Source organism: Cornus florida, unplaced genomic scaffold (assembly GCF_030987335.1).
Source record: "Cornus florida cultivar Cherokee Brave unplaced genomic scaffold, ASM3098733v1 CherokeeBrave_3.0.0_Hap2_Chr06, whole genome shotgun sequence".
Taxonomy (NCBI): domain Eukaryota; kingdom Viridiplantae; phylum Streptophyta; class Magnoliopsida; order Cornales; family Cornaceae; genus Cornus; species Cornus florida.
This window is the reverse complement of record NW_026775576.1, coordinates 85,305,731-85,333,029: the sequence shown is the minus strand read 5'-3', so window position 1 is coordinate 85,333,029 and position 27,299 is coordinate 85,305,731. Positions and strand designations below refer to the sequence as shown.

General features: G+C 36.3%; 3 protein-coding genes, 1 non-coding gene and 1 pseudogene across 8 annotated transcripts in view; 3 read left to right on the top strand and 2 right to left on the bottom strand.

Moving 5' to 3' along the window:
* LOC132312497 (uncharacterized) overlaps positions 1–27,299 on the top strand; it is a 60,402-nt gene that overhangs the window by 2,602 nt on the left and 30,501 nt on the right. The window lies entirely within an intron of this gene.
* Positions 2,971–9,311, top strand: LOC132312496 (probable inactive receptor-like protein kinase At3g56050; annotated as a pseudogene).
* LOC132312495 (uncharacterized) lies at positions 10,155–19,829 on the top strand. The gene is made up of 4 exons (XM_059810871.1): positions 10,155–10,843; positions 17,128–17,613; positions 18,441–18,953; positions 19,345–19,829. The coding sequence occupies exons 1-4, from the start codon at positions 10,331–10,333 to the stop codon at positions 19,423–19,425; spliced, it is 1,593 nt and encodes a 530-aa protein (XP_059666854.1). The 5' UTR covers positions 10,155–10,330; the 3' UTR covers positions 19,426–19,829.
* On the bottom strand, positions 20,633–22,687 carry LOC132314984 (U-box domain-containing protein 1-like). Its single transcript, XM_059813744.1, has one exon. It carries the CDS (start codon positions 22,685–22,687, stop codon positions 20,633–20,635), a length of 2,055 nt encoding a protein of 684 aa, XP_059669727.1.
* TRNAI-AAU (transfer RNA isoleucine (anticodon AAU)) lies at positions 25,741–25,814 on the bottom strand. Its single transcript has one exon. It is a non-coding gene; the product is annotated as a tRNA-Ile (tRNA).

Here is a 27,299-nt window from a genome sequence, read left to right as displayed (position 1 = left end):
TGTCAGGAAAAAAAAAAAAAACAATGGCATGTAGTTGTTGACAAAACCAACTTCAAGCAATTAAAACTATATACTATTTTTAAAGATTTGGTTGATGAAGTACAACGGTATTCCATCAGTGGACATAAAGAAGTCCCACGCGATAAGGGTGTGATAGTGGAACCCGCCACTCTTAATGGAGTGGTTGGTGTGAATTGTGAATTGCTCCAAGTACGTGTTTTTTATTTATTTTATTTTATAAATAATCAAAATAAATTTCAAAATGTGAAAATAGGGATAAGAATGAATTGGATGTAGAAGTAAACCTAGATTGTTGTTCTTGAAAACCATCCACGTCCCATGGATTTAAATCACTGTTCAAAGTGGATAAGAAGAGAATTAAAATTAGGTCGGATCTTAGACCAAAACCTACGCAATCTGTGTGCCCTTCTTATGAGTTAAACACTAGAGCCAAACAGCCAAAAACCAATAATACTACTAGCTTCTAGTGAATTTCGTTGTCACAACACTGGACCCCACTACTATAAGTCTATTAAGAAAAGTAAAAGTTGCCTCAAGAAGCTGGAGATCCACATCATTTAATATTCCGGTGTGCACATTTTTCTCTACATGTAGCTATTCTAATTTATTGAGAGGACCCAAAAAAGAAAAAGAAAAAAAGAGAGAAATTAAAAGTCAAACAAGCTATAAAATTATGGAATTTTTTAATGAGTTTTTAATAATTTCAAAAAAAAAAAAAAAAAAAAAAACCTCCAAAACTATTTACTCAAAAAAAAAAAAAAAATCTTTAAAATTATAAATTGTTTAAAGATAATATTAGTATATTACCCTTTATTAACTCTGAACTAGGAATGTAAGAGGGGTAAATTCTTCGATCGATTTACATTGATATTCATTTAAGTCCGTTACACCACGATGCAATCGATATCATGGTTGAAACGGAGCCAATGAAGGGCTGGGGGCACGTGCCTCCTGACCTGGTCTGCCCTGCCCTCTAAAATATATGTTAATTTTTTTTTATTTATATGAAAAAAATTATGCAATACCCTTACTAATTTTTTTTTTTATATATATAAAAAATTTATAGTGCCTCTCTAAATTTTGTGATTACGTGCATATTTAAATATATATATATATATATATATATATATATTGCCCCAATATCCTTTAATTAAAATCCTAATTCCATCCTTGATTATGGTTATGAATCTTGATTCCGCTAGTACCTAGATTTTAAATTCTAATTTGGTGTTCGGAATGAGTATGGCTCCTTTTGTTTGAATGGTAGGAGCTCTCAAGACTGTAATTGAACACGTGGAAGAGATCGATGAAAGGATGATAAAAGGACTGGATCATGGAGGTTGTTATGGTCATCTGCAAGAAAGAAGACATGCGACCAAGCAAAAGGATTTCACTTTCGGTCACTCTCATCCCAATAGAAAAACATGTCGAGTGGCTGGGAAGTTTTATGTACTACTAAAATAAACAAGTAGCACATTATAGTAAATGAAAATGACAAGGGGGGTCACGTCACTCATAGAAGGTCCACCATATTGTGATGTTTGGCTCTTTGTGTTTTCATCTTTTGAAACTTAGGCGGCTCTTTGTTTAGTTAAACATGATTTTTAAGTGGTAAACATGGATTTTATCAAGTGTTTGGCAAAGTAACTTTTCCTATCCCTCTAAACATCCATCAACTATTGGAATTAAGACTCCCCAAGTTTTAAAGAGGATCACATTATACTTTTGAAGCTAATGGCTGTGGCCGGTAAGTTAAACACGTGTGTTGCACGTGACATAAAATAACTTATTCAAAGATCTAATATCTCTTGTTATATTCATGTAATGCATGTTACATAAAATTACTTATTTAATGGCCTAATACCCCTTGTTATATTCATATAATAAAATAATTTACTTAATAACCTAATACCCCTCGTTATAGTCACTTTACCAATATTTAGGTCATTAAGTAAGTTATTTGACATCACGTTCACTATATGTGCCCAACTTAATGATCAGTGTGACTTTCGTTAGTCTTAGGAGTGTAATACTACTCTTTCTTAGAATTGAAGGATTTAATTACAACAATTAATAGTTGAGGAGGATATTTTGTAACAAGTCAATAATTGAAGGCGTTTTAAAACACTTTTGTCACCTATCTAAAGTAGGCACACAATTATTGGGTATAACCAATCATATACTATAATATAATTTTTTATCATTAAGGTGAATGGGAAGACTCCATTGCACGGGAGTATTAATTATTTTCCCCTAGAGCATAATAAACAAATCGAGTTAAGCCGAATTTAGACCAAATTCGAGCTTGAGGCTAGGGCTCATATATTAGTGTTCAAAATTAACTGGAACATTTATTGTTGAACTCGGCTTGTTTAGTTCACTTCATTAGTTTCAGACTTGTTCTGGAGATTGAAACTAAGATTGCTAAGGACAAAAATTGATTATATATACAAAAAAATCTTATAAGCAAGTTATGTTGACCAAACTCAAGGAGTTTGTTTGTAGATACATGTTGACACATCTAATTATTCAAGTTAGATGGAATTTGATCTCGTTTGATAAATTACAAAAATAAGCTCGATTTAGTTTCAAAAGTTATTTATTTTCAGTTCATTCCCAATTATTTATTCTAAAAAAAAAAAAAAAAACCCCTAAATCCAATTCCTCATTAATTTAATATTTGCCCTAACTGGCTCACGAATTTCTCCACAACTCTGAAATAATTTTATTGTATTACAAGAACATAGGCTTTGCTAACTTTATTAATACTTATTGGTTTATCAAAAGACTACCCGCCAAAACTAACAGACTTAACGAGTACTTAGGTAAGCAAAGATTAAAAAAATAAAGATAATTACGAGGTTGGCCCACCAATGAATGACTTGTCTGCTTTTACTCAGTCCAATCGATATAAACACTTGTATTCTATCTCTATGTAATGTATCTATATTCCCAAGTCATCGCCGGCACTAGTATTGTATTGCTTCTTTCTTGCCCCCATTGCTTCCGTAATTTTGCCGTAACATTTGCTTCTCTCTCTCCCTCTCCCTCTTAATTAGACCCATTCTTTCACCTATACATACAACAACACACATACACACATACGTAGTATTTATATAATTACATATATATATATATATGTATCACTGTTTGTATGAGTAACTATTCGTCTTCTACTCTTTTACGAAGTCAAAAAATTTTGGGTTCACGCGTTTTCTCCTTTTCTGGTCTAAATTAGTTCGCAATAACGCGAACCCACTTTCGATCTCGACAAATTCCACACGGGTTTTCAGATTTTAGTTTGTTTGAGCTGTTTTTGATTCAACCCAGTTCTGATTTTTTTTTTATTGATCTTATCTTGAGAGAAGAAATCTGGGGTTTCTTCTAGTTAGTTGGAATGATGGACTTTTGGAGATCCAGTGAGCGCCGGATTTTCATGGCGGTGATGATGTGTTTCCTGTTCCGGAATTGTAATCTGTGTTGGTCTCTCAACGAAGAAGGTATGAGCTTTGTGGTGGCAGTGACTTTACATTCTTTCTGCTTTGTTTGGTTTCTGAGAAAGTGAAGATTGAATTTGGTGTCCTATGTTATTTCTTTGTTTGCAGGCTTAGCTTTGTTGAAATTTAGAGATAGAGTTGTGAGTGATCCATTTGGGGCTTTGTCGAATTGGAATGATGATGTCGGAGTGATTAATCCGTGTTCGTGGTTCGGCGTCGAGTGTTCGAACGGAAATGTTGTGGTTCTGTAAGTAATTCTTTGTGATATATTGTTTTGCATGATTATAGGAAGTGATTGTTTTGTTTTTTTAGCTTACACTTTATATATATATATATATATATGACTCTTTTCTGGTTTTTCTTTAAAAAGATGTATGAGATTTGTGTATATTAGATCTATGGTATGAGCAAACCTACTTACCCCTCTCCCTACCTTCTAGATAAATCAGAATAAGAAATTCTCAAAATAATTAAATCCACATACTACAATTTCAACACTTATGCTACTTTCAGTAGCATGGAATTGGCGGCTTGGAATTGAAATTGAAAAAAAATTAGTTTAAACAACTCCCAAAATAATTAAATCCACATGCTACGATTTTAACACTTATTCTGTGTTTGGTATCATCATGATCTATGATGTGAAGTGCTATGTTTCGTAGCATGGAATTGGTGCTTCGGAATTGGAATTGAAAAAAAAAAAGGTTTAAACAACTCCACAAATAATTAAATCCACATCCTACGATTTAACACTTATTCTATGTTCGGTATCATCATGATCTATGATGTGAAGTGCAATTCTTGATATACATATATATATATATAGTTATAAGTGATTGCGGTAGAATATTAAATATTGATTTTCGTTGTGATTATATATGCTACTTATGATTTAGGCAGTTCCAAGAGATAAGTGTATATACTAATATCTAGTTGTTCTGTATTGAGAATTGGTTCAATATCGTGTGCGAAAAAAATTCAGGTATCTGTCAAATGTCAATCAATGAGTAAACCATGAATTTTGTTGTTTAACATGAAGGATGGTTAATCAACTGTTAAGTGAATATTGCTCTGATATTAAATTAAATTCAATTTTTACACATAAATGGTTTTGAATCTTGGTTTCAATGGATGATGAGTTTTAATCATTCTAGATTTTGAATTTGTACCAATTGCAGGAACTTGAAAGATTTGCGTCTTGGAGGAACACTAGCACCTGATCTTGGAGACCTGGTTCGCATAAAGTCTATGTAAGGATATATCAATTTATTACATAGTTGCAAATGATCTGTAATATATATTATTGTTATTCATCTTAAGGGGGACCATATTTTTCTTTTAATTTTTTTGTATCCCACCTTCTGTTTTATGGGCATTGTTTTTACTGTGAAGTTCTCTGCAGTATTTTACGCAATAACTCTCTTTCTGGAATCATCCCTGAAGAAATTGGAGAGCTAAAGGAGTTGGAGGTGTTGGACCTGGGGTACAATAACTTCCGTGGACCACTGCCTCCTAGACTTGGCAATAATTTATCACTATCAATCCTGTAAGTCGACAATAATGAGTAGCTTAATTGTCATTTTGGACATCTTTTTATTTTCTGCGCAGCTCAACTCATTTTCTGATTATATTGCAGTCTACTGGACAACAACGAGCTTCTGGGTAGCATATCTCCTGAAATTCATGAGCTCACAATGCTTTCTGAAGCTCAAGTAGATGAGAATAAGCTATCTAATGCTGTGCAAAGATTATCTTGCAACAAAAGGTCCGTCTCATGGTACATGTGTGCAGTCAATTTGATATAACTTTTCTATTTTTTAATCTAGTTATTCAATAAGGTAAGGCATAAGAAAGTGTAAATCTTGTATTTTGTTTAGTGGTTAAATGCAGTGGGTTTCGCATGCTATATCTTTGTTGTGGTTCATGGAGTCATGAGTTTATCTTGTGCACACATCAGCAGGGCTTTACGGTCTTTTCATATCCTCCAACCTAATAGAGAACTTGCTACTCCTACAACCGGGCTCTTTGCCTGGGTGGTATGATCTCCACCTCCCAAGAGGGAGGTTGAGGTTCAAGCTCCAAGTGGGGGAAAATAGGTGTTAATAAAAAAGGGTCAATCTTCATAAACTTCATTGTAAATGAGAAATACAAATAAATATGCGGAACATGAGCAACGCTGGTCGTTCATCTACTTGGCTTATCAAGCATGAGCTAGTTCAAAGATTTTTGGGTTTCGATTGCAAAGGAAAAGAGAAAATTGCTTCTGATTGACATTAATATACAACATTTATTACAAGCCATGATGGCTTGTTGCTTTCTGGTCAGCTTCATGACAGATGCTTTTATATTTTTCCAGGAACATTGATGAAACTCGAGATGTAGCTCAACGGAGATTGCTATTGGTGGCAGATCATTCACCAAAGAATCTTAAAACGGTCTTGCCAGAAGTAGATTCCTCATCACCTTCCTCTGCCCCTTCCCCTTCCCCTTCCCCATCTCCTGCAACCACACCCTCTCTAGCAAAAAGTCCAAAAAACCATCATGTTCTAATATACTCTTTAGCCATAGGGGGTTCGGCATTGTTTCTCATTTTGGTCATTGGCATATTATATTGTCGAGGCAATAAGGTGGCTGTTGTCAGACCTTGGGCCACAGGATTAAGTGGGCAGCTGCAGAAAGCATTTGTAACTGGTACGTTTTCATTCCCACAGGGACAAATCACAGTTGCATTTTTTTTTTTAATTCTGATTTCTGAAGATGCTCAGAAGGATAGTGGCCTCTCTTTAAATGTTGGCTCCTAGGAATGCTACTGGGCTATTATTTAGAGTTGGAATCTCTGTTCTCTCATATTAAAGCAGTTATCTAGTTAAACACGTATTTGATTGTCTTTTAATAAAAACAGATAATTTCCTAAGCATTAATTTATTTGGTTTATCAAGGGAAGTATTTCTTATGCTGCATCTTGTACTGTTATTTTACTCCCGGAAACGTTATCCTTGGGCAAGATTTTTGGGAACATTTAATTGGCTTACTATTTTCCCCAATCATCTTTATTGGAGATTCTGTGGATGGATAATCCTTGAATATATATTTATATATATATATATTTATATGTTTGTGTGTAAATATATTTTATATTTACTCTTTTTTTTTTCCCTAGTTGGTACTCACACACACATGCCTCACCGAGGTTCGAACCCCTTACCTCCTTTGGGAAGTAGGGGTTTGGTACCACTAGGCCACTAGCTCGTTGGTTATATAATATATATATATATATATATATATATATATATATTATATTTACTACATGATAATCCTTGCTTACATGCATATGAATCAGCTTATATAGCAGGCAGTACTTCCCCTATGTCCCTGTTGAAATTATATGTTTAAGAATAAGATTTATATGTTAAATCTTGTGCTTCTGTGTTGTGGCTGCATATCTCAGGCGTGCCAAAGCTCAAGAGATCAGAGCTTGAGACAGCTGTGAAGATTTCAGCAACATAATTTCTTCTTCACAATTGGAAAAGTATACAAAGGAACATTGTCCAGTGGGTTGAAATATCCGTGGTATCTGTTGCAGTTACATCTTCCAAGGATTGGTTTAAGAATCTGGAATTTCAGTTCAGGAATAAGGTAGTTTGACAAATTAATTGAACTAAGTTTTGTGTTGTTTCAATTCACTCGAGCTATCCTGAATGTTCCGTTCTGTAATGGTTTCAGATCGACACATATACAAAATGAACCACAAGAAATTTTGTGAATCTTCTTGGGTATTGCGAGGAAGAGGAGCCATTCACTAGAATGATGGTTTTCGAATATGCTCCAAATGGGACCCTCTTTGAGCATTTACACAGTAAGTATCTAACTCTATATTTCAGTTTATGTGGAAACAGATTTTTACTCCGGTCAATATTTTTAGGTTTAGCTGTGAACACAGACTAATAATAATCTGGAAAGAAATAGTGCATGTGTTCTGGAAGGTATTACATTTTTTTATTACTGAACATTTGGCATGGCTCACCTTTTAATGCTTCTAAGGAGACCTCAAATTAATTTGATGTTAGAAGTGTGTAAAACCATGTAATATGTTTTTCAGTGTCAGGTATCATCAGAATTTTAATGAACTTATATAAAATATTTTTGTCTATACTTGTCAAAAAATTAGAAGTAAGAATAGAAAATACGTTGAAACAACATATATCTGTATTAAATATTTGACTTGGGCCAATCATATAAGTCTCTTTTATATTGGGGAGATATTTCATTATTTAACTTCCCACTATACTAAAGTTGAGGTTGGACTGGTTCATATCACTACCAAAATGACTTAGTCTGCATTGGCTGCCTGGGTGGTTGTGATCTTTCTCGTAAAAGAAATTATTTAGTGAAATTCTTTTTATTAAGAATGTTTTAGTGAGATCCTTCTATATAAAATATTTTTATTGATTTTTGAGATAAAAAAAGGAAATATGTTGAAACAGCATAAACTTAATTCAATATTAAACAAAATGACTCGGTCTAGTTCATATAAAGCTCTTTTATATAAAAAGAAATATTTCAGTATTAAACACCCCACTTGCTAAAAAATTGAGGGTTTATTAGTTCATGTCATAGTTATCACTGTCAAATAACTTGGTCTGAATTGGCTGTCTGAGGCGTTGTGATCTTCCTCAAAAAAGTAATGAAAGAAGAAACTTAATTTGAAGATTAGACTTAAATCATTGAGATATATTTTGACTTGGTCTCTGTTATTGTTTGTGGACATAAATCTTTGGTGCTGAAGTATGACCCAGAATTTTTTTATATGCATGTGACACTCTGATAAGGTCATGTAAGAACCATGAACTGTATGCGGGAATATTATTTCCTTTTGTATTGACCTCTAGCGTTGTAGGAAAATGAGATCTTTAACCCTGGTTTTATCCTGCAGTAAAAGAATCAGAACATTTGGACTGGGTGATGCGGATGAGGATTGCAATGGGGATGGCCTACTGCCTCGAGTACATGCACCAATTGACGCCACCAATGACACACAAAAACCTCAACTCTACGGCTGTCCATCTCACTGAAGACTATGCTGCCAAAATCTCAGATTTTTGTTTCTGGACTGAGGCAGCAGCTACTGAGATGGAACTGCATCCGTCAAGTAACGTCTACAGCTTTGGTGTAATATTGTTCGAAATGGTAACAGGCAGGCTCCCTTACTCGGTGGATTGTAATAGTAGTTCGCTTGAGGACTGGGCATCTGACTATTTGAGGGGAGAACAGCCCCTTAAAGAAATAGCAGATCCGACTCTAAAATCTTTCGAAGGAGATCAGCTCGAAAAACTTTGTGAAGTGATTAAATCTTGTGTTCACCCTGACAAAAACCGGAGACCGGACATGAAAGAAGTTACTGCAAGGTTGAGAGAGATAACGGCAATAGGACCGGATGGAGCAATCCCAAAACTCTCCCCTCTTTGGTGGGCTGAGCTTGAGATTCTGTCAACAGAAGCAAACTAATAGGTGAAGTTGAAACTTGTAATTATAAGCCTGCTTTTTTTTCTTCCTTGGTGAGGCAAAAGTAAATTTTACTCGCAGGTTGATACAGCTTGTATCTAGCTTAGAAACATGATATCTGTACATGGGCCGAGATAGGGAAAAAGCTGGTTAAGTCCTGTTTCTTTTGGTTTGATGTTTAGAATTTGGCTATGTAGAATAAAAGCAAATTATATATATATATATATATATATGAAACTATGGGACTATGGGAGTATGGAAGTTACATATTTGTATAATTTTTTCATTGTACTACATTCTTTAATTTCCATATTGAATGAAAATGCATCGAAATTTAAGGAGCACAAAAAATAGTTGTGTTCTTTAATTTCCATATGCAATGAAATTGCTTGGGAAAGATAGAATTTATATTTGTTTAAAATGTATTCTCTCATTATATATACTAATACAAAGTAAATTGGTAAATAATTGAAGTAAAAATGATATTTTACATTTATGCACCATTTTTTCTTTCTTTTTACTCCACCTCCCTTTTGGTCTAATATGTGGGTAGGATGTGCCTCGTCATTCCTTTCCTTCGAACCAAACAAGGCATGAGTGTTGTGACTTAAAAGATGATACCCTTACTTTTATTTTTATTTTTATTTTTTAATTTTTTTAAACCCAAGAGATTGAATGATGATGATACCTTCTCCGGGGGCCAAATCCAGCCCTGTTTAGAGGATATAAATAAATTACAACTACATTGTTTCTTGATATATATATATATATATATATATATATTCAAAACAAGCAGGACAATTACAACCCACCACACCCCCACCCACCTAAAAACAAAAAATAAATCAATAAAAACAAAGGCCCTAAAAAAAATAAAAATCATTACTTACTAATCATAGAAAATTAATATCTATAAATGTTGCTCCTACCTCAAAGAAATTAATAAAATTTTCGAAATCAAGTTCAGATTCATTTATCAATTTGTAACTATAAAATCTCTAAATAATTAAATATTTCAACTACAGTAAATATAAAACAAAACTTAAAAAAAGAAAACAAAACTTACGTACACCAAACACAGGTGGAAAAAGGAAAGTGGTCTTACTGGTCTGTTACGATTATACGGTACTATCTTTGTAAGAATCCCATCTTCTCCCCCTCTCTCCAGGTCCTTTACCCAGTTCCCCTTGCTTCCGACTTCAGTTATTACTCTCTCTCTATAAATATCTATATATATATATATATATATATCGGATATATATCGGATTACTCTCTCTCCCTATATATATATATAGGATTATATAATAGCCATGGCTGTCTCAGTCGAAGAACAGCAGAAGGACCCGATCTTGGAGCCCCCAATTATTGACGAAGAACCCTCAGATGATGACGACGAAGACGAAGACGATGACGATGATGATGAAGATTTCGATGAAGAGGAGGAAGAAGAAGAAGAAAATCTGACAGAAGAATCGAGAATGCGGTCGGAGAGAGCTAAAATGGAGAACCTATTCATTTCTATATCAAGGAAGAGAGTTCCTCTGAGAGTCCACCGTGTGTTGATCAAGGGCAGCACTAAGACCAATGACTCATTGATCGAAGCTGAAATTGAACAACTCAGGCACGCCACCACAATGCAAGACCTTCTTCGTGCTGCCACTACTGCAAATGCTCGCCTTCAAAGCCTCGAAATCTTCGATTCCGTCAACATTACGCTCGATTCGGGGCCGCCTGAGCTGCCGGCGACCGCCAATGTCATCGTAGAGGTTGTCGAGACCAAAAAACCCCTCACCGGTGAAATTGGCTTCTTCTCGAAACCTGAGGTGATTCTCTCACTTCTATATATATACATAATAAGCTAATGTTTATTGCTTAGTGATGAATGAATTGGAATTTGGAATTGGATGATAAATTTTTACTGTTGAGCGAATGAACTCTAAATTGGGCCTTTTTTTTTCAGTTTTTTATTGTTATTATCAAGTTGTTAGAGGATTAGATTCAATGATCCTGATGATATGTGGTATTAAGGCTTAGAAATTGTAGGAAATTGTTTTGAATCTGCAACAGGGAAATTGTCATTTAGTGTTGAATGAACTTGTGTGGACAAATTTTTGGACCAGACACCATTGACCAATGGCAGTATGCCTGACTCTAAGGCACATGACAGGCACTGGCACAGATCACCATTTTTTGGTCTACACAACTGTGTGACTTTTTCCTAGTCATTTTCCCTCCGTTAGCAGTTATCACATATCAGTGCTGAGGAAGAAGGATATTCCTTCATGACTAAACCTTGTGTTTGGGCACACAACATATGAAGTAGGGATCTGAATCACTGATTTTGTGACATTTCGTAAATAATTCAAGTGCTTGCTATGACTTAGAGAGATGATAGTGCATCCAATGCAGTAGTGGAAGGTACCTTCTAGTCATCATACACCTAACAGGGTGGTTCCATTTGATTTCGGAGCATCTCATTCCTTCGTATTATCGTCATTTGTTGCATCATTGGTTTGCTACCTGGGTTGTTGAGGGATCCTTTCATGTTCAAGAATCTGTCAGCTGATTTACAACATTGACAGAGCATGCGTAGTGAGAGTTGGTGAGGCTGATAAGCCAACCAACTTGATAGTTATCGAGACGAGGGAGTGCGATGTCATCTTAGGTATGGATTGGCATGCAACCTACCATTTCAAGGTGGAATGTTATGGTAAGATAGCGGCATTTCACATTCTTGATGGACCCTTGATCAAATAAAGGCATTCAAGATGGATTTTCTCTTGTCAGGTTTCTTTAGTTTATTGATGGTGGAGTAAACGCATATGGTAAAGCAGGTTCCTCTGTCAGTGAGTATGTCAATGTAATTCAGGAACTACTTGGGTTTCTCATTCACCCAATTGAGAGAGAGATTTCACAGGGACTTGATGCCATGAGTCCCTTTGTCAATGGGTTTTCAATGTATTATAGAACTGGGTTGTCATTCAGGAGGGCGTTAAACTTTTGTAGCAGGAACTACTCCAATTTCCTTATCGTCGTATCATATGCCTCTTGCGGAGTTGAGGGTGTTAAAGGAGCAACTGGAGTGCCTGTTGGAATGTGGTTTCTGAGACTGAGTTTGTCTCTGAAGCAGCAACGAAAAGGAAGCTTCGATGCGGTTTTGTTGATTATAGGCAGCTGAATGTAGTTAAAGTAAATAAGGATCCTCTGCCTGGTACTCATGATCTATTTGACCGACTGAGAGATTCTGGAGACTTTTCTAAGATTGACTTAAAGTTGGGTTATCATCAAGCGAGTATTCAGGAAGAGGACCTACCAAGTGAGTATTAGGGAAGAGGACCCTATGCAAAATAAAGTGGGTCTGATGTCTTAAAAACATTGGATTAAGGTAGTTTAAATTTATGGTGAATTTTTGTGAAAACTTTGAATAATGGAAATCTATTTTGATCAAATTCTCACAAATGAGTCTTTATAACTTCAATTGATCGATTTAACATGTGTTTCCAACATGTTGGATGGGGTTAGGATGAGTTAATTTCATATGGTTGGGCGAACCATGCACTGATTTGAGAAAAAAACTCGAATAGGCATTAATGGAGGATTATAAAATTTCCAGTGAGATTCTGGCTAATCCATGCTATGATTTCACACCATTGTCTTCTACTTTTAATGAATATATGTGAACAATTCCTACAGTTTGGGTTTGAAATTAGAATTTATTAGTAATGAATTAAAGGATAGCCGGTGGAAATTTCAGTATTCAAATGTATAGACTGATTGCAGCTCTGAGGATGAAGACCTAGCCATGTCCAGTGTCCAGCAGAACCCCGTCTGCATGCCTGGAGAGTGTGGGCATTTGAGGGTTGTGGCGGTCTGGTTGGGTCTACTTGAAACCGTGTGCCAAGTCTGCCCTGATGGATTGGTTTCAGTTCAATCCAACCCCGTTGACCGGGGATTGACCTTTCCTCATTTTGTGTGCCTCGCATATTTCAAGAGAAATTCCTTTGCTGAATTAATTGGGAGTGTAGTAGATAAATTGAATGTTGATCTTATACCTTCTATGTAAGTAATATATACATGTATATATAGCGAATACTTATGTATAGAATTATTATCCGAGAACAGCCACTTTGTGCAAAATGAAAATAATGCCAAAAGTTAGGTCTATCTTAGTCCATCCCTCCCAGCACTCTCTATTAATGGGGACCAGACAGGTCATGACTCTATATTTATAGACATTACTAATTATAGGTTTTGGGTGTTAATTCAATAATTAGAAAATGTAGAATTGACTTACCCTCCTATAAAATAGTAATATCACTTTTGTTTGGTTGTTCTTTGGTTTTCAATTTACAAAATTATCTGACTAGCCGCCCACAATATATATATATATATATACTTTCCCTGTTCAATTAAAATTAGTGGTTTTCATTCAACGGATATTACGATTTTGATTCTTAATTACCATATTTATAATCGATGAAAGCATGGATTAATGTTAATGGACTGGTTTTGTTTGTAAATTGATAAATTTGTGGGCCAGTTATATTAATAAAATGACAAATGCATGCATGGACTGATGGATGTACAATGAATATGGGTCTTGAGAGAATCAGTAACATTAGTCTAATACATGGTAATGCTTGGCAAGTAAATTAGGAAATTGGTTATGGGGAAACTTTTAATCATTTTGACTACAGTGCATGAGATACCAAGATTGGTTATAGGTTATGAGAGTATCCTTAGGGTTTTGTTCCCTAAGGAAAATAGTTTCGACAGTCGAGACCTGTGAGTTGAAAGACCCCAGAACCATGACGGCGATATGGAAATATCTTGCTATTATGATCCTAGCTGTTTGGGCTTACAAAGTGGGATCTTTAGGATCCCACTGAGCTTTCCAGTTTGTTTCAGGCTGGGTCTCTCTAATTTGAGATTGATAATCCAAACAAAATTACAACAGTATAATTGCTTTTGTATAAATCCTTCTAGTGACAACTCTAGGTTGAGTCTCAATGTACTAAAGTTGCACCAACCCTTTTGGTGACAAATTCACGTTGGGTTTCAAAAACACATTCTATTAACATAATATGAAATTATTTAGTTGTACATTTTCATAGATTATTGCCTCTAATTGTTTGGTTGTGCTTGTGCATGCTTTCTTGTTGTCTGTTGTGTGTTCATGTATTCACATAATTAATTTTTAGCACAATATCATTCATTTCACATGCATTACATTATGGGCCTTGGGTATAGGGTGGACCAATTAGTTAATAAACTAGCATTGTAGATTATTAAGTGTGTGTATTTACTTTCTAAAATGTCGAGTTCTATTTCGTTTATTAATTGAAGTTTTCAGGAAAATGGAGGGACAGTTTAGATGGTACACCATTAGATGATTGAGGATTTATTTATTACTTATTTTATTTACGATAGAGTATTTGAGCAACTTGTTTTGGAACTGTAACCTTGTCATCTTAAGAAAACTGATTGTAATTAGGGCATTTGGGAATCTTTTTTTTATCCTTAACTTGTGGTTGGTATTTAATTTTGTTGTAGTTGCTAACTGTGATAAATGATATGGATGTTTATTTAGTCCATATCATACGGGAACTAGTGTTAGCATTAATATTAAGAGCATGTCTCAAAGTTCATGCACATTTAATGGGTGGCCTGTGAATTCTGGGTTGTGAAATTATGGACTGCATCACCTAACAATTAACAATTCATCAATTTTTTTTTATCCTTTAATTTTTAAAGGGTTAATTTCATTGACACCCCCTCAGGTTTGGCCAAATATCACATTGAAACACCTTTCAAAAATTACTATCACTTAGGTCCAATTTTACTTTTTCGTCACTGACACTGTTAAAATTGTTTGAAAAGGCAATTTTACCCCTAATTTTTTAATACCATTTATTTCAAAATATCATCCAACTAAAATAGCTATTTTATCCCCCTCATTCATTACTCTCACCTACCCCACTCCTCTCTCTTCCCTTTCTCTCTCTTCTACTGAATGGACCATGTTAGTTTTGTTTTTTTTCCATCTCTTTCTTCTCTATCATACACACAAACATATACCTACACACAGACAACCATAGCCGCGGCACCACCAACACCCCATCACCGCCGACCACCAACTACCACTCTCTTTATACACTTAATTCTCTCCTCTGCAACACTCAAAAAACCACCAGTTTGTTGTGAGCTCTTCCATAAATCACAATCTTATATAAATTAATTTCATGGTAACGGAACAGTCATAGTCCCAAACCATAATTCAAAAATTAAAAACTTGGCACTAAGTTGAAGTTTGGCCTGGTAGAGTTGGATTGTAACAGAATAATTAATTATTTTTTCTTTGTAACTAATTATTTTTTCTTTGTAACGATAATTGCTTCCACGTAGCTGGTGCCAGCTACAAAATTGCTTCCTCGTAGCTGAACTGCTGCTGGATAAGTAGCAAAGCCTTGGGATAGTATGTGACTATCCTTGATGAGGCACATCTGCTTCATCGTCATTGTCATCCTCCTCCTTTGCAATGAGTACAATCAACTAGAGAATCAATTTCCATAAGAATATGCTTAAATTGTAATTGTGAGCCGATTTAATGCCTTCCTAAATAACTCTTTTTTTTTTTTTTTTTTTTTTTTTTGATAAGTAAAATATATTAGAAAACGTTCAAGAGGGGAACACATCCCAAGAGCTGTACAAGAACCAAGAACAAAGAAAAAAAGAAAGCCTAAGGATCCAAAGATCCCAAAAAGTCCAAAAGCTCCTCAACAGAGGAACAATCTCTCCCCATACCCCAACTAAAAAGAGAACAAATAATAGAATACTTAAGAGCCCCAATGGATAACTCCTCCCCAACAAAGGATCTTTTATTGCGTTCTTTCCAGAGACACCACCAAATGCAAAGGGGAGTCACCCTCCAGAAATCGCGAACTTGAGCCCCCACCCTTTGTCCCCTCCAGATATCAATAAGATCCCGTGAAGTCCGAGGCATAACCCATTGAACGCCAAAAAGACCCAACATAAGACTCCAACAGTCATGGGCCACTGGGCAGTGCAAGAGAAGGTGATCCACAGACTCTCCATCGGTCTTACATAGACAACACCGATTAACAATGACATGTCTCCTCTTCCACAAATTGAACCAACTGCAATTTATTGCCCGAATCTGCAATGAAATGTTCATCCCTGCCTCTAGGGAACACTTCTATTGCCTGCTTGTCCTGGGTTTCCACTTGGTGCTCCATCAATAATGATTGCCATTACTATTAATTTGCAGTGTATTTGATGAACATGTGCCCAAAGAAAAGATTGTTGCATATACAGATAATATGTATGTACGTGTGTGTGTGTGTATATATATATATATATAAATCTTTCAAATTTATCCTTCCCATTTTCTATGGTTCTCTATTTCTTGTTTATATATATAAATCTTTCAAATGTATCGTTCCCATTTTCTATGGTTCTCTATTTCTTGAGGTTTTTCTTCCTGTATGTCAATTAAAAAGATTCATACACCATCCCATACCTCTTTTATGAATCATTCCCTTTTGACTTCAATATAAGATGTTTTAAAATTACAGCAAGAAGAATTGTCTTTGAAACGTTCAATTACAAAAAATGTGAAAACATAATTTAATTTTTTACTAGGATTTAAGTAAGCTAGAACATGTGGTCATGTGCCCAAAATATATATATATAGAATAATTTTAAATTCACACAATCAAAATAAAAGGATATCCAAGTCATTTCCACTATTTTTCTAAGTCAACATAGAGTCAAAGGGTTAACAATGTCTTCTTACAAGTAAAAAGTGGTCTGACACATCTGAAAAGTAACTTTTGGGGTGTGAGTGAAAAACGGACCAAATGTTTGTAATGTGAGTGATAGTAATTTTCGAAAGGTGTTTCAATGTGATATTTGGCTAAACCTGAGGGGGTGTCAATAAAATTAACCCATTTTTAAATTGGCTTCAGGAGAGCAGCTCAATTTGCTCTGTGATCTGAATATGCTCTTTTTTGCTCATTTTGGTTATAGAATTGCATAAATGTCACCATATTGGCTCTTGTGGTTTTATCATGAACTATTTTTGTAGGCTAGATCTTGGTCACTTGAAGGATCACTCAAGCTGAAAAACTTTTTTGGACTCGGGGACCTTTGGGATGGTTCTTTGGCTTGCTCCTGGGATCAAACATCAGAGGTTAGTGCTGGTGTGTCTTTGCCCAGATTCAAAGGACTGTTAACTCCTATGGCAGCTCGGGTGTCTCTGCTTACCCAAGATTGGTTAAAGTTTTCTTCTTACAAAGAGCGATCCTTGGGCCTCTCTATTGGCCTAATATCATCAAGCAACCATGACTTAGCATATAATCTATCTTGGTGTACCTTAACAGATCCATCACAAATGTCATCCAGGTCAATAAGGAGGCAGCTTGGACATGGTTTACTCTCATCTCTGAAATACACATGTAAGATTGACAGGAGAAATTCACCTTCGAGACCGACTCAAGGATATGCTTTTGTTTGTACTTCTAAAATTGGTGGTCTTGTACCAGATTATCGGAGCTTACGTTTTTTCCGCCAGGTTTAGTAACATTTTTTGTGCCTGTTCTGTTGATTTCCTCTATTCTCATTGAATTATATTCTCCCAAGCTATTTTTGTATTTCTTTATTCCACTTAAGCTGTAATGTCATCATCTTATATGGTGCGATGACATATGTTAAATATGTCTTGGTTTTCCTTTGACTTGAAACCTTCTGCATAAATTTACTTGTTAGTCCCTTTAAAGTCTGTTATTTTATATTTTACTATAAAAGGGGTGAAGAATATAATATTTAATTTTGTTGGTTTGTGGTATTCTAATTTTTTTTTTTTTTTGGCGGGGGTGGAGTCCTGACCAAATGGGTCCCTAGTTTGTGGTCCTTTTAATTGTTCTATTGTATATGTTTCTAAGGTTCATCATCATCATCCTTACCTTTTTCCCAAGTGAATGGGGTTTGCATGTTTATGAGGTTCTTGTTTTGATCCCTAATCTATAGGACTTTGTGTTTCGATCTCTGATAGGAAGTTAAGATTCACATTTTCCAATATTAGCTTGTAAGTTATGGTGATGACCTACTCTGCGAATTCTCGACTTGTCTAGGCTGTCTTTAGAAATAATATAAAAAAATGCTTGTATTCTTTTGTTTTGATTATAGTTGGTTGTTTTATTATCATGGTAATATAACTTTTTGTGTGTGTGTTTTCCAAGTGATCAACAAAAAATAAACTTGTGACCCTTCCCCATTAGTGATGTGTTTACTGTGCTATGAGTTATGATGACAATCATAACCTTATCATATTTTTGCCCCTCTATGTATCTGATGCTGAACCAATCTCATTTTTTATTTGAATATTGGGTTCCACAACAGGAGTTTGATCTTCGCTATGCTTTCCCCTTGGGTTTTTATCATGCTGCATTGAACTTCGGTATCTCTGGTGGGGTGATTTTTCCATGGGGAAGTGGATTTTTTAACATGCCCTCATACATTCGTGAGAGATTCTTCTTGGGTGGCAATTCTTCTCCCATTTGCACCTTGGGAGGCCCAAAGACATTGTTGGGTTTTAAGTCAAGGGGAGTGGGCGCTAGTGATCTACAAAGGCAAATTAGAGATAATTCCAATGATGAAAGTTCTGACACTCCTGGAAGGGATTTTTTTGGTGGCGACCTTGCTCTTACTTCCTTCATGGACCTCTCTTTCGATCTTCCTTCGAGGGTATTAAGAGAAGCTGGTATCCACGGACATGTTTTTGCTTGTGCTGGGAACCTTACTAAACTAACAGAAAATGCATTCAAAGATTTTTCTTTTCAGAAATTCCAGGAGTCTTTCCGAAGCTCTGCAGGATTTGGGATTGTTGTACCCACCAAACTATTTCGCATGGAGGTGAGTTATTTGTCCTGAAACTTTATATAACAAGTCTTCAAACTCAAGAAAGTGGGGAGGCCGTTAAATATTCATAATATTCCAGGAGTCTTTTCAGAAATTCTTTTCCTACGTTAATTTGGTGTTTTTATGTAATACAGCACGATTGTATTTTTTCTTTGTGGGTGTGTTGGGGGTGTTAATATTGTTCTTGCTGGCAGTGTACTTTTGGAAAGTTGTTAATTGGACAAGTTCTTATATGAGATCCGTAAGAACTGTATGTGCCTTGCATGAGTGCCACCTTCATGACAGTTCCCTGAAATTTAATTTCTTCCTGATTCTTTTTTGATAATATTTTCTAACTAGACCAATCACAGAACCTCACTCACATCTTGATTTTGTTATCAATCAGGTTAATTACTGTTACATTCTGAAACAACTCGAGCATGACCGTGGGAAGACTGGTGTGCAGTTCAGCTTCTCTTCACCATAGTAAATTCTGGAGTCAATTCAATCCTTGTTTGATGCTGAGTACGAAAACTTTCAATGCTGAGCAACATTCAGTTAATGCAGGAAGCCCGTCACTAGCCAGTTTTTCGTAATTCCAAATCCTGGGTAGGTTTTGTGATGTGCAACACAGGTGTAACATATTATTGAAGGCATCTGTACAGTCATAATTTTCTCTGCACCAGATAAGCATAGCCTACGCCAAAGGATCTGACTCTGTCTTGTTTCTCTTTTGGTGTTGCCAGGCAACATACGCCCAGATTTTTATGTTTTTAGGAAAAAATTGTATTGTGGGATTATATTTTGCACTCTGTATTGACATACCACTTTTCCCAATTCTCTTGAATTTTAAGAAATGAAATAAAAAGGCTTATCCTCGCTTACCTTTAATGGTGTGTGTAACGACCCTCACCCTGGCCAGACACAATATTGTCCGCTTTTGGCTCACCCAGACCAGAGACTTCCCAGGGGGTCACCCATCCTGGTACTACTCCAAGTTAAGCACGCTTAACTACAGAATTCTGATGGGTTCACGGCTTAACTACAGAATTCTGATGGGTTCACGGCCATCACGGCTTTAAAACGCGTTGTGTCATAGAAGGGTGACGGCCATTACGGCTTTAAAACGCATTGTGTCATAGAAGGGTGTTGAATCTACATATAGTACTTACCCCATCCACACCCAGACGATGTGGGATTGTACATCTGTAGCTCGCCCAATGTGGTAGCCTACTGGTACCCTCTGCACACGCTCACACACACCCGCCCACAAAGTCGCCACAGTGTGTCAATGTTGAAATTGAATGGCTATGTTTATATGCTATTTGATGTGTAATTTTTGTGGAGAGATATCAAATGGCATGGGAATATCATCAGAACACTAATAACCTAAACTTGTGTAGCAGTGGGCGGTAGGGTTGAACGCCCCAGCTGAGCACCTTCACAACCTTGGACCAAAGGTTGCCTTGTTGATTTTCTGGCAAATACTGCTTGCAGAAACTATTTTCAGATAAATAATTGAATGTCTAAGCAATATCTTGGTTGATTGAATAAAAGGAGATAATTACCGAAACCCTATCTGTCAAAGATGAACACATTGGCATATATATGACAAGAGTGACAAATGAACACAATATTCATTTATGTAATTTCCACAAATATACACTGCACTTTACAACTTACAATCAGCTCTGTTATCCAACAGGATTGCGAGCTTGAGAGCAGCATCTATTGAGCAACCTAAGTAGAGCATCGGCTTTTCTACAAGCTTTCAAGGAGCCATCAGCAGCCAAGCTTTGCAGAGAAGGGATACTCCGCGGATTCATCAGCAACCGTCTTGCAACCTCCTCTCCACCATCTTTGCACAGCCCCAACAGAAGAGTAATCGAATTTTCTTTCCCCTTGGGAGATCCAAATCTCAAGAGATCAATAAGAAGAGGCACCAACACCCTGCTCTTTCTTATCTCCTCCAGTCCTTCAGAGGACCCCAAAAGCAGAGCAAGCAATGCCAAGGCATCATCTGTTATTCCTGCCCTGTCATCCATCAACTGCTCTATGAGCAACGGTACTGCCCCAGCAGTAACAACACTTGCCTTATTCATGTTATAAATTGCAAGGTTAAAAAGTGCTGTTGCAGCATCTCTTTTCCCGGCTGTCGTGCCTTCTACTAGTAGCCCTACCAAGGCCGGTATGGCCCTGGGACTCGCACCAATGATCACCTTGTAATCATCTATCATAGACAAGCTGTAGATTGCAGCTGCTGCATTTTCTCTTGCCTCCATTGTTTTCCCTGATTGTAGAACATTTATTATGTTGTCAATTGCTCTGGCTGACATTATTAGTACCTTGTTGTTCTCCAAGATTGAGAGGTTAAGAAGTGCAGTGACTGCATTTTCTTGAATTCTTGGATCCGGGGAACAAAGTAATGTCACCAGAAAAGGAATGGCTCCTGCCTCGGCTATTAACCTGCGATTATCCATGCCAGTTTTTGCTAGTAACCGGAGCTCATATGCTGCCTGTCTCTGGATAACTGGTGAACCGGTTGCTAGTTTCCCCACTAGGAATTCTGCTGTCATTTTGACTGCATCCGAGGCAGTTTTTGTGGCGGAAATGTGATCAATCACTTTCTCACATAACTTTCTCTTGCTGCTGCTTCTCCCCATATCCGAAGAAGATGATAATACAGATTCAGTTACTGGAATGTTGTTCTCCTCACACCATTGTTGGGTTAAACTCTTGAGTGCATAGTTGGGTATGAGGGCCATGTGAATTAGCCTCTGCCCACTTTTGGGGCATGTGTGATGCCCTGAATTGATCCACTGGGCAATCGAATTTCGATCATAAGTGTGCCCTGATGCAACTATCACAGGGTCTCTCATCAAGTCAAGTGAGATTGGGCAACGAAATTCATCCGGGATGCTGAAAATCGTTGACTGAGAAGATGAAGAATGATCATGATTCCTCCTGAATGAAGCCGAGCGCAGTTTCAGTTTTTCATTGGTTCCCCCACTGAAAATCATAGGTTTGGATAGTGAAACAAGGGATATAAGATTGTTTATGTTGGAAACCACTATTAGTCCACCTGTGCCTGCCTGCTTGTCAGCTTCTTTCTCGAGTTTCGATATTTCTTCATCATAATCAACAGGGTTTCCCAATCCAATGAAGCTTAGGATCTCCCTCACTTTCCCAAAATCAATCAACCCCTTTTTCTTGCTGTTCCTCTCATTGTTTGCAGCCATTACTCCGAGAAGCTCTTCTCTTCTTTGAACCTCCTTTGGATCAACAAACAATTCAACCTTTTTGGCTTGCTTGTGAAGAAGCTCAACTTGCTCTCTAGTGTCCGCCGTGACATCAAGCAAGCTGAGAGGCAAAATATCAAGTGCCCTTCCCATCTCCTTCGCAATCACGTGAAACTGATTCGAAACAAACTCCGTCTGCATGAGGTTCCACAAAGAACTGCCTTCCTTGCACACTTGTGTCAAGAACTTCACCCTCCGAATCACGGAGAAGAGCTCTGTGAGGCAGAGGATTGATGATGGAGGAAGTGGGCTGTTAGTTTCTTGAATTTCATCAAACAATGAAGAAAGAAGTTTGATCCTTCTTATCATTGTGGATACATTCTTGACCTGCACAAATGGAAGCTTTTCAATGGAGGTAACATCATTGGAGATGTAGATCAAGGACTCTAGCAATGAACCAGTTGGAAGAAAGCCTGCAGAGACCATGAGAGGAGGTAGAGCTAAATCCATGGTTTCTGATTATGTTTTTTCTGTTCATTGTTGTTTTTGTGATTTTAGGTTTGTTAGGGTTTAGATTGCTTGGGAAGACGTTCAACGTTTTGTGATAAATTAAAATAATGTGATGGACTGTTGACTGTTTCTGTTTGTACTGTTTATAATAGGCGACAACAATAAGATGGCTAAGTAGGAGGGAAAGGCTTACTGGGGTGCTGCCACTTGGAGGACATACCGGCCTTATAGGGTTAGCTATATTCCCCGCCAGTTTTATATTCAATTCAAAGACACACACACACACACATATATATATATATATGTTTGGTTATGGATTGTCTTATATCATCTGGTCAGACCTTAAACATGAATTGTTTTAAGCACTGCAATTGGACAATTGCACAACTATAGTAAGGATCAACTTTTCGAAATTTCAACCGAAGGGCGAGTTAAACAGATTTCTTAGAGGTTGCGGACATAGTCTAAGTTTTGGAAAACATCTTATACGAGTCATGTGAATTAGTCAAGGTAAAAGTCCGGACACCCCGATTATAAAAAAAAAATAAAAAAATAGACTAACATTAGACAATTGCACTATAATAAGGATCAACTTTTCGAAATTTCAACTGAATGGAGAGTCAAACAGATTTCTTAGGTGTCGTGGACATAGTCTAAGTTTTAGAAGACACTTTGTATGAGTCATGTGAATTAGTTGAGGCAAAAGTCCGAACACCCCATTTATAAAAAAAATTAAAAATAGACTCCTCTTCCGTTGGATGGTGAAAGTGGAACCCACATGCCCTATCTAATGTTTGGCTCTACATTCGGTTGAAAATTTCGTTTTTTATATCGCCTCTCCTTGCATTATATACAAACAGTGCAGGATAAAAAGGTGGGTCATATAAAAATGGTTTGATTTTGATCCATGGGAGTTGAGAACTTTGTCTTGAGCTTGGGCAAGTAGCGTATGGAAGGAAGCAATAACCTGCCCAACTAATTAATTAAATGGGACTAAATTCACCTGTATCATGCTAATTTTTCTCTATGTTGTCTTTTAAAAGTGACTTTTTGACTTGGCAATCTGTTGTTGGAATAGAAAGCTTATTGTGGAGTGAATGACTGCTCTCATTCGAAATTCCTACTTTTTGAGACACCTTGCACTACATTATTAAATATGATGTTCTTGTTCAAACCTATTATGGAAAGGAATTATGCTCTTATTTTCAGATTTTAATTTCTAACTCTCGTTTGACTCTACTCTCTTAAGAAATAGTCTAATGACACGACTCTCATTTCATGACGGTTGAAAGTTTCAACTCTTGAAACTACCTTCAGAATTTTTTCAATAATTTTCTTGTGCATGCGAGATGGAGGTACTACATATACTTGGTGGTACAGCTTTAAAATGCTAACACCACCATTGTAAAAAGGGGTAGCTCCACCTCTAGGAATTTTTTTGATGAATTTTTGGTACATATGAAATGGAGGGACTACATATATAGGTGCACTCTAAGATGCTCATACACCACCGTCATCAAATAAAAAAAAAGGAGCAACTCAGTGTATGTGATGTCATTGCGTGTATTTTTTTGATTTTAACTTGTGCCGTCCAGATCAGAATAAAGTAATCTTACCATTGCAACAAAACCCACCCTCATCCTCTACCAAAAATAAATAATAAAAAATTGTCAAGCTTGAAAAGACTTGTTCAAATTAATTTTCGAACTAGACTAATTCAAATTTGAGAAGAAGTTGAGTTTGTAGACGCCCCCTAGTATCACCCAACATTTCTTGATGTGTTTAACAACACTTGTAAATAACTGATTGTAAATCCATGAGTTTCAAGTTTCAATCTATGAATGTATAGCTGCATTTGGATCAAGCATATCTTAAACATCAGCAACACTATATTGATCTTATGAGGATATTTGTCCGTCTATAAATCAGATTGTATAAATTCTCAATCGGGAAGAAAAAAAAACAACACAAACACTACGTATAAATTCTCAATCGGGATGCTATTATTTTGCAGTTCACGTTTTATTAAGATTGATCACCATTAGAAATGCTTGTTTTAATGAAGAAAAAAAAAAACACAAGCACTCCGTATAAATTCTCAATCAAGAGGCTATTATTTTGCAATATGAAAAATAAAACAACACAAACACTCCGTATAAATTCTCAATCCGGGAAAAAAAAAAACAACACAAACACTACATATAAATTCTCAATCGGAATGCTATTATTTTGCAGTACACGTTTTATTAGGATTGATCACCATTAGAAATGCTTGTTTTTATTAGTGTTGTCATGAGAAAGAGAATGAGATGTGCGTAAAAGTCTACAATACCCTGAAATACCGTATCTCTCTAAGGTTCTCGGCCTGTTGAATTTGGTGATGGGACTCACCTGATAAATGATCTAACGGCTGAGAGGCTCCGGGTACATCATTCCCGATATTGTAGGATGTCGCAACATATGCAAAGCATCAAGCTTGATACTGCTTAGTAGCACTAAACTTTATCATTAATTCTGTAATGCTTAATTAAAATAAAGCCCATTCGACTTGGGTGTGACCAGAGTTTGGAATTTTGTTTCTGGATTATCTCCGCCTAATAGGTCATTCTTTATACATCCAAGTATGTAACATTTATTTATCATTTTTCTAGTTGCGTTACTAATTTAATTAGATACAAATCTCATATAGATGATAAGACAAATATGCCTGGACTTGAAATTCCCAAAAAAAAAAAAATGTTTGGACTTTGGTGAGGAAAAATTAATAAACAATAAATCTAAATCTAATGCTGACAACATGTTATTTAGTTACTTCAATTCCAGAATTACAGCTACTAGGAGTTCAATAGAAATTGAATATAAAGAGGTAAACATTTTGAGAGATCTTTACGTAAATGGAAAACCATTTGGGCCAAATCCTAAAAGCTAAAAAAACCCATTTGGGCCCCCACACGAAGAGATTCAAAGTCTGGGCCAGGCCCATATCATAAGGGAAAGGGGAAAGGGAAAAGGGAAAAGGCCAAAGGGCAAAGGGAGTAAAAAAAAAAAAAAATTGGCCCATGCAGGTTTCGAACCTGCGACCTTCGCGTTATTAGCACGACGCTCTAACCAACTGAGCTAATGGGCCGTATGCTTATGAGATAAATATAATTATATTGAAGACGACTAATGGAAAATAAAAGGAAGTCACGTTTTAGCTTGCAACTCGCTAAGAAAAGATGCCTAATTGGTACAATTTGCACCAAGATAGAAAAGGCTAGCCCAAGTGCACGAGAGCGGCCTTAATACACGATTACTACAAACCCAAAGAACAACGCCATTAGTCTGGTGCCTAAGAGCAACACCAAGGTTCATGGTTGCACAACATGGTTTCTTTCACTGACCTCCTCTGCTAGACAATAGCTGGTCCATAACCAATCTCAACCAGAATTCCATGGAAATGAATAAAAATGGTCCTTTACCCCAAATTCCAAATTCAAGAACAATACTCTCTTCAGTCTACAAATAATTTGAAGAAGAACAAGGCTTTCATTCTGTTTTTTCTAACCAGGATTTTGCTCGGAGATGGATTTCACAACTGGAAATTTTCAGTGAAATTTTAAAAGAACAACTTCGATGGTATACAGTGTAACGGCTCAAAAAAATTCAACATTGATTCAAATCTGATCCTGGCCTAAAGCCATGGTGATAATCAGGGGATGAAATTCATGGCACCACGGGAGAACCAAAACTTTATCAGACACTATCCATATCACTTTCAGTAGGGTACAATATATCTCAGATTTCACACTTCCTACACCGCTAAAGCAATTATGTCCTTTGACAAAATCCCCATAATTCAATGGAAGTAATTTACAGCCATTAATCATATGGATGGTACTGATTACCCACTTAATAAAAGAGGGGAAGAAGATAGAAGCAAATTAATCAGCAGTTCAACAAGCATTACCGGTATTTTATGAGAAACAAGATTCACATGTTTGTGATGGAATATGAAAAACAATAAAATCGAAGAGCGGGAAAGGGAGATACACTGATTTAATAATACACTTAGATAAATTTTTGAAGTACAAGAAATCTGTAGCAAAATAAGTAATAATAATATACAACAAACATGACAGCCATGGATATAATACAGCCATATCCTCTTTTAAATATTAGATGCTTCAAACTTGAATCTATAGATAGCGTATCATGCCAGGGAGGATGAATATACTCATTCGGAGTGAGGTCTTGTGACGGTTCCCAGAAATTTCTAGTTGTCCGTCCCTTCTCAAGGAGAGCATTCATGCCAAGCTATAACTTCTTCCCTGTTAGTAGTATGTCAAATTCAGTAAAAGCTTACGAAATTAAATGGAAACTGGAAAGCAATAAAAAGCTAAGCACCAACATGAACATCATGACATCATAAACATGGTTCCAAATTGCAATGTCAGATGTTCAAAACAACGCAACGCAAAAGAAAACACAATCGAAAATAAAAAGCAAGCATATCTTTGAGCCACCATTTTGACTTCCATGTGTATAATATGTGTGTTTGTGTGTGTGTGTGTGTGAGAGAGAGAGAGAGAGAGAGAGAGAGAGAGCATGCAAAATCAAGTAAATTCGTAAA

Coding starts and splice junctions, on each gene's coding strand:
- LOC132312495 (XM_059810871.1), top strand. CDS start 10,331: ATGGCTGTCTCAGTCGAAGAACAGCAGAAGGACCCGATCTTGGAGCCC. Junction 10,844..17,127: donor GCTTCTTCTCGAAACCTGAG/GTGATTCTCTCA, acceptor CTATTTTTGTAG/GCTAGATCTTGGTCACTTGA. Junction 18,954..19,344: donor CCAAACTATTTCGCATGGAG/GTGAGTTATTTG, acceptor GTTATCAATCAG/GTTAATTACTGTTACATTCT.
- LOC132314984 (XM_059813744.1), bottom strand. CDS start 22,687: ATGGATTTAGCTCTACCTCCTCTCATGGTCTCTGCAGGCTTTCTTCCA.